This window comes from Streptopelia decaocto, assembly GCF_964273445.1.
Source record: "Streptopelia decaocto genome assembly, chromosome: 26".
Lineage (NCBI taxonomy): Eukaryota > Metazoa > Chordata > Aves > Columbiformes > Columbidae > Streptopelia > Streptopelia decaocto.
In genome coordinates this window covers 2568687-2581970 of record NC_138681.1, presented here as the reverse complement: position 1 = coordinate 2581970, position 13284 = coordinate 2568687, and the positions used below count along the sequence as shown (strand labels likewise).

Here is a 13284-nt window from a genome sequence, read left to right as displayed (position 1 = left end):
TGTCCATCTGTCCAGCCCTCCAGGGATGGTGACTCCAGCACTGCCCTGGGCAGCCTGTTCAATGCCCCACAGCCCTTTGGGGAAGAAACTGTCCCCAAGATCCCATCTCCAATGTCTATTTGTGATGCTGAGGGTGGGGAGACTCCAGCCCAGGTTGCCCAGGTGTCACCTCCAGGTTGTGATGCCTGCGAGGAGCGATATTTGGGTAAACCCCCCCCTCCGGCGCCCGCAGGACCCCCCATCATCTCGAGCGAGGCGGTGCAGTACGCGGCGCGCGGCGACCGCGGCAAGGTGGAGTGTTTCATCGGCAGCACGCCGCCCCCCGACCGCATCGTGAGTGCCGGGGTGCGGGGGGGTGGTCACCTTGACTCCAGCAAAGCCTTTGACACGGTCTCCACAGCATCCTCAGAGCTAAACTGAGGAGGGGTGGGCTGGACAATAGAGTAGTGAGGTGGGTTGTGAACTGGCTCAAGGAGAGAAGCCAGAGAGTGGTGGTCAATGGGGCAGAGTCCAGTTGGGGCCGGTATCCAGTGCGGCGCCCCAGGGGGCAGTGCTGGGGCTGTATTATTCAATATATTCATCAATGATTTGGATGAGGGAACAGAGTGACTGTCAGCGAGTTTGCTGGTGACACCAAGCTGGGAGGAGTGGGTGACACTGGAAGCTGTGCTGCCATCAGAGACCTGGACAGGCTGGAGAGTTGGGGGGAGAAATGTGATGAAATAGAACAAGGGCAAGTGTAGAGTCTTGAATGTGGGCAGAACAAGCCCAGGTTCCAGTGTAAGTTGGGAATGAGCTGTTGGAGCAGTGAAAAGGGAGCTGGGGGTCCTGGGGACAGCAGGGGGACCATGAGCCAGCACTGGGCCCTTGTGGCCAGGAAGCCAATGGGACCTGGGGGGGGTTAGAAGGGGGTGGTCAGTAGGTCAGAGAGGTTCTCCTGCCCCTCTGCTCTGCCCTTGAATAAAGGGTTTAGTTCAGACACTATAAGGATACACTTGAGAAACATATATACATATATATACACATATATATATATATAATATATGCAGCCATAGCACCCTGAGAACGCCCCATCTGGTCTGATCTGGGAAGCTAAGCAGGGTCGGGCCCGGTCAGTGCTTGGATGGGAGACCAGCTGGGGCCAGAGAGGTTCTCCTGCCCCTCTGCTCTGCCCTGGGGAGACCACACCTGGAATCTTGTGTCCAGTTGTGGCCCCTCAGCTCCAGCAGGACAGGGAACTGCTGGAGAGAGTCCAGCGCAGCCACCAAGATGCTGCAGGGAGTGGAGCATCTCCCGGTGAGGAAAGGCTGAGGGAGCTGGGGCTCTTTAGTCTGGAGAAGAGGAGACTGAGGGGTGACCTTATTAATGTTTATAAATATCTAAAGGGTGAGTGGCACGAGGATGGAGCCAGGCTCTTCTGGGTGGCAAACAATGATAGGACAAGGGGTAATGGGATCAAGCTGGAACACAAGAGGTTCCACTTAAATTTGAGAAGAAACTTCTTCTCAGTGAGGGTGGCAGAGCCTGGAACAGGCTGCCCAGGGGGGTTGTGGAGTCTCCTTCTCTGCAGACATTCCAACCCGCCTGGACATGTTCCTGTGCGACCTCACCTGGGCGTTCCTGCTCCATGGGGGGATTGCACTGGATGAGCTTTTGAGGTCCCTTCCAATCCCAAACGTGATACTGTGACACTGTGAGCCGTGGGTGCTGACAGCCCCTCTCCCCATCGGCGGGGCAGGCGTGGGCCTGGAAGGAGAACGTCCTGGAGGCGGGGACGCTGGAGCGGTACACGGTGGAGCGGAGCAACACGGGCAGCGGGGTCCTGTCCACCCTCACCATCAACAACGTCATGGACGCCGACTTCCAGACGCGCTACAACTGCACGGCCTGGAACAGCTTCGGGCCGGGAACGGCCATCATCCAGCTGGAGGAGAGAGGTACGGGGCTGGGGGGCCACGGGAGCACCCACACCAGGGAGGGATACAGGGTGCTGAGCACCCACACCAGTAAGGGATACAGGGTGGTGAGCACCCACACCAGTGAGGGATACAGGGTGGTGAGCACCCACACCAGTGAGGGATACAGGGTGCTGAGCACCCACACCAGGGAGGGACACAGGGTGGTGAGCACCCACACCAGTGAGGGACACAGGGTGCTGAGCACCCACACCAGTGAGGGACACAGGGTGGTGAGCACCCACACCAGTGAGGGATACAGGGTGGTGAGCACCCACACCAGTGAGGGATACAGGGTGGTGAGCACCCACACCAGTGAGGGATACGGGGTGGTGAGCACCCACACCAGTAAGAGATACAGGGTGGTGAGCACCCACACCAGTAAGGGACACAGGGTGGTGAGCACCCACACCAGTGAGGGATACAGGGTGGTGAGCACCCACACCAGTAAGGGACACAGGGTGGTGAGCACCCACACCAGTAAGGGATACAGGGTGGTGAGCACCCACACCAGTAAGGGATATGGGGTGGTGAGCACCCACACCAGTAAGGGATACAGGGTGGTGAGCACCCACACCAGTAAGGGACACAGGGTGGTGAGCACCCACACCAGTGAGGGATATGGGGTGCCCACACAAGCACCCACACTGTGCAGGGACGCTGGGTGCCCACGGGGAGCACCCACCCCAGCTGGAGGACAAAGGGACAGGCACCCCAGGTCTGGGGCTGCAGCGAGGGGGGGCCCGTCCTGCCGCCGCCCCCTGGCAGTGTGTCTGTCCCCTGTCCCCAGCTAACGTGTCCCCATCTCCTGTAGAGGTGCTGCCCGTGGGCATCATCGCCGGGGCCACCATCGGGGCCAGCATCCTCGTCATCAGCTTCCTCGCCGTGCTCGCCTGCGTCCTGTACCGGCGCCGCAAAGGGAGTGAGTGGGGACACAGTGGGGACCGTGGGTGGGAGGGTGGGGACCTCCCGGGCCGTGTCCCCACCGCAACCTGGGCCACAGCCCCACAGCCCCACAGCCCTTTGGGGAAGAAATTGTCCCCAAGATCCCATCTCCAATGTCTATTTGTGATGCTGAGGGTGGGGAGACTCTGGCCCAGGTTGCCCAGGGAGGTGGTTGATGCCCCATCCCTGAGAACAGCCACGGTCGGGTTGGATGTGGCTCTGAGGAACCTGGTCTGGCTGGATGTCCCTGGTCTGGTTGGATGTCCCTGGTCTGGTTGGGTGTCCCTGGTCTGGCTGGATGTCCCTGGTCTGGCTGGATGTCCCTGATCTGCTGGAGATGTCATGGGCACCATGTCTAGATGGTCATGGGCATGGTCATGGTCATGGGCATCTAGATAGTCATGGGCACCATGACTAGATGGTCTTTGAAGGTCCCTCCCAACCCAAACCCTTCCATGATCACAGAGTCACAATTTTGGTTGGACAAGCCCCTCCAGATCATGGAGTCCAACCATAACCCAGCCCTGTCCCTGCCCCATGTCCTGAGAACCTCATGTCCGTCTGTCCAGCCCTCCAGGGATGGTGACTCCAGCCCTGCCCTGGGCAGCCTGTTCCAACACCCACAGCCCTTTGGGGGATAAATTGTCCCCAAGATCCCATCTCCAATGTTTATTTGTGACGCTGAGGGTGGGGAGACTCTGGCCCAGGTTGCCCAGGTGTCACCTCCATCTCCAACGTGTCCCCAGGCCGCAAGGACGTCACCCTGCGCAAGCTGGACATCAAGGTGGAGACGGTGAACAGGGAGCCCCTGACGCTGCACACGGACCGCGAGGAGGACACGGCCAGCGTGTCCACGGCCACCCGCGTCATGAAGGCCATCTACTCGGTACGGGACGTCCCGCGTGGGGGGACACCCTGCGGGTCTGAACCGGGGGGTGGGACGGGGAGCAATGAGCGCGTCTCTCGCGTCCTCTCTTGCAGTCGTTCAAGGATGACGTGGATTTGAAGCAGGACCTTCGCTGCGACACCATCGACACCCGCGAGGAGTACGAGCTCAAGGTCTGGTGACCGTCCTGGGGCACAAACAAGGGGCAGGTCCTGGCTGTAGAATCAGAGAATTATTTTGGTGGGATAAGACCTTGAAGATCGAGTACACACATTCCCCACCGCAGCACTGCCCTGAGAACCTCATGTCCGTCTGTCCAGCCCTCCAGGGATGGTGACTCCAGCACTGCCCTGGGCAGCCTGTTCCAATGCCCCACAGCCCTTTGGGGAAGAAACCGTCCCCAAGATCCCATCTCCAATGTCTATCTGTGATGCTGAGGGTGGGGAGACTCTGGCCCAGGTTGCCCAGGGAGGTGGTTGATGCCCCATCCCTGAGAACCGCCACGGTCGGGTTGGATGTGGCTCTGAGCAACCTGGTCTGGTTTGATGTCCCTGGTCTGGCTGGATGTCCCTGGTCTGGTTGGATGTCCCTGGTCTGGTTGGGTGTCCCTGGTCTGGCTGGATGTCCCTGGTCTGGTTGGATGTCCCTGGTCTGGTTTGATGTCCCTGGTCTGGTTGGATGTCCCTGGTCTGGTTGGATGTCCCTGGTCTGGTTGGATGTCCCTGGTCTGGTTTGATGTCCCTGGTCTGGTTTGATGTCCCTGGTCTGGTTGGATGTCCCTGGTCTGGTTGGATGTCCCTGATCTGCTGGAGATGTCCCTGCCCATGACCAGATGGTCTTTGAAGGTCCCCCCAACCCAAACCCTTCCATGATCACAGAGTCACCATTTTGGTTGGACAAGCCCCTCCAGATCATGGAGTCCAACCATAACCCAGCCCTGTCCCTGCCCCATGTCCTGAGAACCTCATGTCCGTCTGTCCAGCCCTCCAGGGATGGTGACTCCAGCACTGCCCTGGGCAGCCTGTTCAATGCCCCACAGCCCTTTGGGGAAGAAATTGTTCCGAAATCCAACCTCAACCTCCCCTGGCGCAACTCAAGGCTGTTTTGTCACGTGGCCGCTGATGCCTGGCGGGTGGTTGGGACTCAGGGGGCTCATCACACCCCCCAACACCCCGTGTCCCCACAGGACCCCACCAACGGCTACTACAACGTCCGTGCCCACGAGGACCGCCCGTCGTCCCGCACCGTCCTCTACGCCGACTACCGCAGCGCCGCCCCGGCGCGCTACGACGCCCGCCCGCCCTCCCGCCTGTCGCACTCCAGCGCCTACGCCCAGCTCAGCACCTACAGCCGCGGCGCCGCCTCCGACTACAACGCCGAGGTGGCTCCGGGTCCCCCCGGCGCCGCTCCCGGCGCGGCGGGCGGCGAGACGGCCAGCCAGCTGTCCTACGAGAACTACGGGGGTCACGGCGCCTTCCCCGCCGGCGCCGGGTACGCCACCTACCGGCTGGGCTACGGGCAGCCCCCAGCGCTGGAGCGGGCGCCCTACGACGCCTACGACCCCATGGGCAAGTACTCCAGCGCCACGCGCTTCTCCTACACCTCCCAGCACTCGGACTACGGGCAGCGCTTCCAGCAGCGGATGCAGACGCACGTCTAGGCTGGGCGGGGGGCGCGGCGCGGCCGGGGGGGCACAGGTACCTCACCGCTGGCCCCTGATATTCAGGGGTTCATCCTGCCCCCCTGGAGTCCCGGTGCTGTGTCACCGAGCCCGGCGGGGACGGCCCCGAGTCCCCTTTGAGCTTCCACTCATCCCCTTTGGTTCACCGGTACCTTCCTGGAGGAGGAGAGGGCTGGGGGTGCGGGACGACTCCGCAACCCCCGGACCGCCCACCCCGAGTTCCACGGGGCCGGATCCGTCCCCAGTGGGTCCTAATCCATCCCCAATGGGTCCCGATCCATCCCCAGTGGGTCCCGATCCGTCCCCAATGGGTCCCGATCCATCCCCAATGGGTCCCGATCCATCCCCAGTGGGTCCCGATCCGTCCCCAGTGGGTCCCGATCCGTCTCCAATGGGTCCTGATCCATCCCCAGTGGGTCCCGATCCATCCCCAGTGGGTCCCGATCCGTCCCCAATGGGTCCTGATCGTCCTGATCCATCCCCAGTGGGTCCCGATCCATCCCCAGTGGGTCCCAATCCATCCCCAATGGGTCCCGATCCATCCCCAGTGGGTCCCGATCCGTCCCCAGTGGGTCCCGATCCGTCTCCAATGGGTCCTGATCCATCCCCAGTGGGTCCCGATCCATCCCCAGTGGGTCCTGATCCGTCCCCAATGGGTCCTGATCGATCCCCAGTGGGTCCCGATCCATCCCCAGTGGGTCCCGATCCATCCCCAATGGGTCCCGATCCGTCCCCAATGGGTCCCGATCCGTCCCCAGTGGGTCCCGATCCATCCCCAATGGGTCCCGATCCATCCCCAGTGGGTCCCGATCCGTCCCCAGTGGGTCCCGATCCATCCCCAATGGGTCCCGATCCATCCCCAGTGGGTCCCCAGCACCCTCCTCTGTCCCCAGCAGGAGGGGGGGTGGCACATGAGCCGCCCCCAGGCCCCCCCACCCCAGCAGCCCCCCCGCGGGGTGCTATATGTGCTATATGTGCCATATACATACGTGCACATATACGCAACACCCGGGTTTTTGCGTTGTCCCAAAAAAGCCCCGCCCAGCCCGTTCCCATTCCCTGTGCCTTGATTTTGGGGACAGCCCCCGCGGGGGGGCCGGCTCCCCCCATTCCGTCCATCCCATTGGGGGGTGTCTGGGGGGGTCGGGAGCAGCGTGACCCCGGTGTCCCCGTGTCCCCCCCGCGCTCCTACCGAGGGGGGGCGTCAGTCCCACCGCCGGTGTGGGGGTGCGGGGGGGGTCCCCTTTTGAATGTATATACAGGCGTATATGGGGGGGCCACCAGCAAGTGTTACAGCTTCTCACCCCCCCCCCCAGTTTGGTAAATGTTTTGGGACTGGGAGCACTGGGACGGGGTGAGATGAGTTTTGGGGGGGGGGCGCGGGGTGGGATTTTTGTCTGGGGGGGCCCTTCCCAGTCACATCGTCCATGGGCCCCCCAGGATCAGGTACGAAATATCAAGCGTCCCCCCCCCACGCCCCCTTCCCAGCTGCCACAGGTACGATTTGGGGGGGCGGCTGGAAGCCCCAGGAGGGGGGGGGGGTCCGTGTCCCCCCCTTTTTCCCCTTGGCCCCCCAGAGGTACTGTCAGGATGGGCCAAACCCTGGAAGGTGCTGAACCCCGCCCAGCCTGACCCCCCCACCGCAGGACCTCGTGCCATTCGCAATGGTGCCTCATTTAACCCTCCCCCTCCTCATGTGTCCCCCCCCCCAGCCCGGGACAACCCCATTTTTTGGGGGGGGTCCCACCCCAGGTGCTGCACCCCTATGTCAATAGCAATAGCCAGCCTGGGGGGGGGGGGGGCTGCGAATCGAAGCCGAAGCTTTAATTAAAACTCCCCCCATCCCGGGGTGGGAATGGGGCCCCCCCAGGCCACAGCTGAGCCCCCCAACACCAAGCGAGGGGGTCCCCCCCCAGCACAGGCTGTTTTAGACCTTTAGAGACACGTATCTGTGACCCCCAACCTCCCATTTTTTTTATTTGTCATTTTCCTTTTTTGGTTTTTTTTTTAAATATTATGTACTATATTTTTAGTCTTAAACACGATATATTATATATATTTAATTTTTTATATATATATATAAATATAAATGTTCAAAAAAAACACAAAGGGGCCGCGCGTCGTCTTTGTTCTGCGTGATGGGGGGTGGTGACCCCCCCATGGGACACAGCAGCTCTGCAAGGTTGAACTTGAACTTGGGCAACGTTCCCAGGGGTCCCCTGGCCCCATAGCCAAGGGGTGGATGGGATTGTCTGTGTAAGTTTCCCCCCCCAAACGGGCTCGTTTAATGGTTTCGTCCCCCCCTAACGCAGCTGGGGGGGGGCAGCTGTCCCCCCCCAGTGCAGAATAAACCACGCCTGGTTTATTATGCATGAACCAAGCCATCCGCTGCTCCCCAGGACGCATTTTTAGAGCGAAAAGGGAAGGAAAAAAGAGGCGTTTTGTCATTTTTAATGGTTTTTAGCGGAGCGGGCGGGTGGAAGCGCATCCAGCACAACCATTAAGTTTCCTCTATAACCCAAATGCTGCCGCACAAACCAAGGCAAAGGCTTCAAAGAGACGCACTCAGCACCGAAATCCAGCCCTGGTTGGGGGGGGGGGTCCTTTTTTGCAGGAAACACCCCCCTCTCCTCGCTAATTTATCCCCGAGGGGGATGCACATTTATTTCCCGAGGTGGCTCCGTGTTTATTCCCCATGACAGCCTTTTCCTTATCGGGAGCTTGTTTACCGGTGGTACCGACAATTCCACTCCGAGTCGCCCTGACAGCTACAGCGGGTTGGGGAAAAGAATATATATCGATAAATTAAGTAAAGATTCCGTCAAGAAAACTGTGATTTGCCTCTCGGAGCCCAGCGCCCGATAATAAGACGCTGGAACCAAACTGAGATAGGACTCGGTTTGCAGGACGACTCCGCAACCCCCGGACCCCCCACCCCGAGTTCCACGGGATCGGATCTGTCCCCAATGGGTCCTGATCCATCCCCAATGGGTCCTGATCCATCCCCACTGGGTCCCGATCCGTCCCCAGTGGGTCCCGATCCATCCCCAATGGGTCCTGATCCGTCCCCAGTGGGTCCCGATCCGTCCCCAGTGGGTCCCGATCCGGCTGCTTTCCCGGCCACTCGTGGGCGTTCGTCTCCATCCAACGCACCCTGGGTACAGGGGACAAAGGGGAAGCCCCGAACCCCTCGGTCCCTGCTTGTGTGGGGACGTTCGGGTGCGGAGGTGACAGAAATGTGCTTGTTTTGGCACAAAACACCAACGTGCAGCCCTGACGGGCGCTGCCTACAGGTCTCGGTTTCCCCCTGTGCCTCAGTTCCCCCTGTGCCTCAGTTTCCCCTGTGCCTCAGTTCCCCCTGTGCCTCAGTTTGTTCCCCCTGTGCCTCAGTTTCCCCTGTGCCTCAGTTCCCCCTGTGCCTCAGTTTGTTTCCCCTGTGCCTCAGTTCCCTTGTGCCTCAGTTTCCCCTGTGCCTCAGTTTCCCCCCCCCCGAGCGGAGCCGAGCGGAGCCGAGCGGAGCCGAGCGCACCCGAGCGGAGCCGAGCGGAGCCGAACGGAGCCGAGCGCACCCGAGCGGAGCCGAGCGCACCCGAGCGGAGCCGAGCGGAGCCGAGAGTAGCCGAGCGGAGCCGAGCGGAGCCGAGCGGAGCCGAGAGGAGCCGAGAGTAGCCGAGCGCACCCGAGCCGAGCCGAGCGGAGCCGAGCGGAGCCGAACGAACCCGAGCGGAGCCGAACGGGGCCCGAGCGGAGCCGAGCGCACCCGAGCGAGCCCGAGCGAGCCCGAGCTGCAGAGCAGCTCCATGGAGAGAGATCTGGGGGTCCGGACATAGAGCTGCTGGACAGTGACCAGGGGTCGAGGGTTTAGATTGTGGGGTGACAATCAAACCCTGGCGGGTGTATTGTGAACCCCTCTTCCTCCTTTTACCCCCCTTCCCACTCATTACAGGGGATCGGGAGGGAAAGAAGGACAGACGGAAGAGAGTGGGAAAAATTAAAAGTGTTTTACTAATGCTACTGATAAAATAGAGAAAATAATACAAAATATACAAAACCAATCTGGGAAGTCCCAGCAACTGCAGAGCCGGCAGCCGAAGTCCTGGACTGGACTCGCTAGCCAACCGGAGCTGGATTCAGCCTGTCACTGGCCTCAGTTCACAAGCCGGCAGCCGAAGTCCTGGACTGGACTCTCCAGCCAACCGGAGCTGGATTCAGTCTCTCACTGGCCTCAGTTCACAAGCCGGTAGCTGAAGTCCTGGACTGGACTCTCCAGCCAACCGGAGCTGGATTCAGCCTGGCACTGGCCTCAGTTCACAGGGTCGATTCGCAAGGTCCTCTCCTAATGTCGCCATAAGGAAACGGGGCGAGATCCTCGTGATCTCCCACTTTTATATGAAGTATCAGGTGAATGGGATGTTGTACTCAGTTGGTCAGGTTTTGGTCACCTGTTTCTCGTCCCTCTCGTGGATGTGCATCCATCCTTATCAATGACCTCACATTGCATTGCTATGTTCACCAAAACATGGATCTGGTTCTCCAGGAACACGCAGCTGATGTGAAGCTTGAGCTGACAGGCAAATTCACAACAAGAGAAACTTCTTGCGAGGTCATTGATAAGGATGGATGCACATCCACGGGAGGGACAACGAGAAACAGGTGACCAAGGAACCGACCAACTGAGTACACCATCCCATTCACCTGATACTTCATATAAAAGTGGGAGATCACGAGGATCTCGCCCCGTTTCCTTATGGCGACATTAGGAGAGGACCTTGCGAGTCGTCCCTGTGAACTGAGGCCAGTGACAGACTGAATCCAGCTCCAGTTGGCTGGAGAGTCCAGTCCAGGACTTCGGCTGCCGGCTTGTGAACTGAGGCCAGTGACGGACTGAATCCAGCTCCGGTTGGCTGGATAGTCCAGTCCAGGACTTCAGCTGCCGGCTTGTGAACTGAGGCCAGTGACGGACTGAATCCAGCTCCGGTTGGCTGGAGAATCCAGTCCAGGACTTCAGCTGCCGGCTTGTGAACTGAGGCCAGTGACGGACTGAATCCAGCTCCGGTTGGCTGGCGAGTCCAGTCCAGGACTTCGGCTGCCGGCTTGTGAACTGAGGCCAGTGACAGACTGAATCCAGCTCCGGTTGGCTGGCGAGTCCAGTCCAGGACTTCGGCTGCCGGCTCTGCAGTTGATGGGACTTTCAACGTTGGTTTTGTCTATTTTGTATTATTTTCTCTATTTTATCAGTAGCATTAGTAAAACACTTTTAATTTTTCCAGCTCTCTTCTGCCTGTCCTTAGTGGGAAAGGGGGAGTGGGAGGGGCAAAAGGGGAAGGAGGGGGGAGAGGGGGTTAACAATGCTCCAGGGATGGGGCAGATGTTCCTCACCTCTTGACATTATATTCAATTCTAACTGCGATATTTGGTAATTCGGGTAATTCACCAGATGTGAAAATAAGACATTAGTCCAATCCTCACCTGAGCTCATGAGACGCGCGGTTCCGATTCACTCCGTGTGTTTTTACTGTGTGTATATGAACGGGTAATTTCTCTGCTTGAGAGAATTGCCGGGTATCATATCACTAGATACCTAATTATATATAATTATGTATTAATCAATATTTATGCTTTACAAATGCAGATAGCTGTACGTGTCACCGAACTCGGCCGCTTTTGTTTCCTAAGGGATGTGGGGGGACCTGCCAGAGCAGTTTTGGGGCATTTCCCGGCCATTGACAACCCGTGTGTCCCCCAAACCTGCCTCAGTTTCCCCAGCACGTTCCAGATCAGCACCTGAAGGTGCCCTGGGAGAGCAGCTGGAGTCGAGAACCCCTGGGAGAGCGGCTGGAGTCGAGAACCCCTGGGAGAGCGGCCGGAATCAAGAGCGGTTCTGGGGCATTTCCCAGCCATTGACAACCCGTGTCCCCCCCAAACCTGCCTCAGTTTCCCCAGCACTTTCCAGATCTGCAGTCGAAAGTGCCCTGGGAGAGCAGCTGGAATCGAGAACCCCTGGGAGAGCAGCTGGAATCGAGAACCCCTGGGAGAGCGGCTGGAATTGAGAACCCCTGGGAGAGCAGCCATAACTGAGAGCAGTTTTGGGGCATTTCCCAGCCATTGACAACCCATGTCCCCCCCCCACCTGCCTCAGTTTCCCCAGCACTTTCCTGATCTGTAGTTGGAGGTGCCCTGGGAGAGCAGCCGGAGTCAAGAGCCCCTGGGACAGCAGTTGGAATCGAGAACCCCTGGGAGAGCAGCTGGAATCGAGAGCGGTTTTGGGGCATTTCCCGGCCATCAACAACCCGTGTGTCCCCCAAACCTGCCTCAGTTTCCCCAGCACTTTCCATTCCTGCAGTTGAAGGTGCCCTGGGAGAGCAGCTGGAATCGAGAACCCCTGGGAGAGCAGCTGGAGTCGAGAACCCCTGGGAGAGCAGCTGGAACTGAGAGCAGTTTTGGGGCATTTCCCGGCCATCGACAACCCATGTCCCCCCACAGCTGCCTCACATTCCCCAGCACTTTCCAGATCTGCAGTTGAAAGTGCCCTGGGAGAGCAGCTGGAATCAAGAACCCCTGGGAGAGCAGCTGGAATCGAGAACCCCTGGGAGAGCAGCTGGAACTGAGAGCAGTTTTGGGGCATTTCCCGGCCATTGACAACCCATGTCCCCCCACAGCTGCCTCACATTCCCCAGCACTTTCCGGATCTGCAGTTGAAAGTGCCCTGGGAGAGCAGCTGGAATCAAGAACCCCTGGGAGAGCAGCTGGAATCGAGAACCCCTGGGAGAGCAGCCGGAGTCGAGAGCACATTTGGGGCATTTCACCGCCATCGACAGCCCGTGTGTTCCCCACACCTGCCTCAGTTTCCCCAGCACTTTCCGGATCTGCAGTTGTAGGTGCCCTGGGACAGCAGCTGGAATCGAGAACCCCTGGGAGAGCAGCTGGAATCGAGAACCCCTGGGAGAGCAGCCATAACTGAGAGCAGTTTTGGGGCATTTCCCAGCCATTGACAACCCATGTCCCCCCACAGCTGCCTCAGTTTCCCCAGCACTTTCTGGATCTGCAGTTGGAGGTGCCCTGGGAGAGCAGCTGGAATCAAGAACCCCTGGGACAGCAGCCGGAGTCGAGAACCCCTGGGAGAGCAGCTGGAGTCAAGAGCGGTTCTGGGGCATTTCCCGGCCATCAACAACCCATGTACCCCCCACACCTGCCTCAGTTTCCCCAGCACTTTCTGGATCTGCAGTTGAAGGTGCCCTGGGAGAGCAGCTGGAATCGAGAACCCCTGGGAGAGCAGCCGGAGTCGAGAGCACATTTGGGGCATTTTCCGGCCATCAACAACCCGTGTGTCCCCCAAACTTGCCTCAGTTTCCCCAGCACTTTCCATTCCTGCAGTTGGAGGTGCCCTGGGACAGCAGCCGGAGTCGAGAACCCCTGGGAGAGCAGCTGGAGTCGAGAACCCCTGGGAGAGCAGCTGGAATCGAGAACCCCTGGGAGAGCAGCTGGAATCAAGAGCAGTTTTGGGGCATTTCCCAGCCATCGACAACCCATGTCCCCCCCCCACCTGCCTCAGTTTCCCCAGCCGTTCCAGATCAGCAGTTGGAGGTGCCCTGGGAGAGCAGCCGGAGTCAAGAGCCCCTGGGACAGCAGTTGGAATCGAGAACCCCTGGGAGAGCAGCTGGAACCGAGAGCAGTTTTGGGGCATTTTCCGGCCATCAACAACCCATGTCCCCCCCACACCTGCCTCAGTTTCCCCAGCACTTTCTGGATCTGCAGTTGGAGGTGCCCTGGGAGAGCAGCTGGAATCGAGAACCCCTGGGAGAGCAGCTGGAATCAAG

At 59.5% G+C, this 13284-nt stretch overlaps 1 protein-coding gene across 2 annotated transcripts in view; it reads left to right on the top strand.

Annotated features, from left to right (window-relative positions):
* Nucleotides 1-7554, top strand: part of KIRREL1 (kirre like nephrin family adhesion molecule 1) — a 45064-nt gene extending 37510 nt beyond the window's left edge. Inside the window, exons 10-15 of one of the 2 annotated variants that reach the window (XM_082072932.1) lie at nucleotides 233-333; nucleotides 1739-1937; nucleotides 2770-2877; nucleotides 3647-3786; nucleotides 3882-3959; nucleotides 4973-7554. In XM_082072932.1, coding sequence (XP_081929058.1) covers nucleotides 233-333; nucleotides 1739-1937; nucleotides 2770-2877; nucleotides 3647-3786; nucleotides 3882-3959; nucleotides 4973-5446 — 1100 coding nt within the window. In that variant the 3' untranslated portion in view covers nucleotides 5447-7554. Of the gene's footprint in view, nucleotides 1-232; nucleotides 334-1738; nucleotides 1938-2745; nucleotides 2878-3646; nucleotides 3787-3881; nucleotides 3960-4972 lie in introns of both variants that reach the window. The other variant, XM_082072931.1, reaches the window with a different exon arrangement.
* Nucleotides 7555-13284: the final 5730 nt, after the last annotated feature.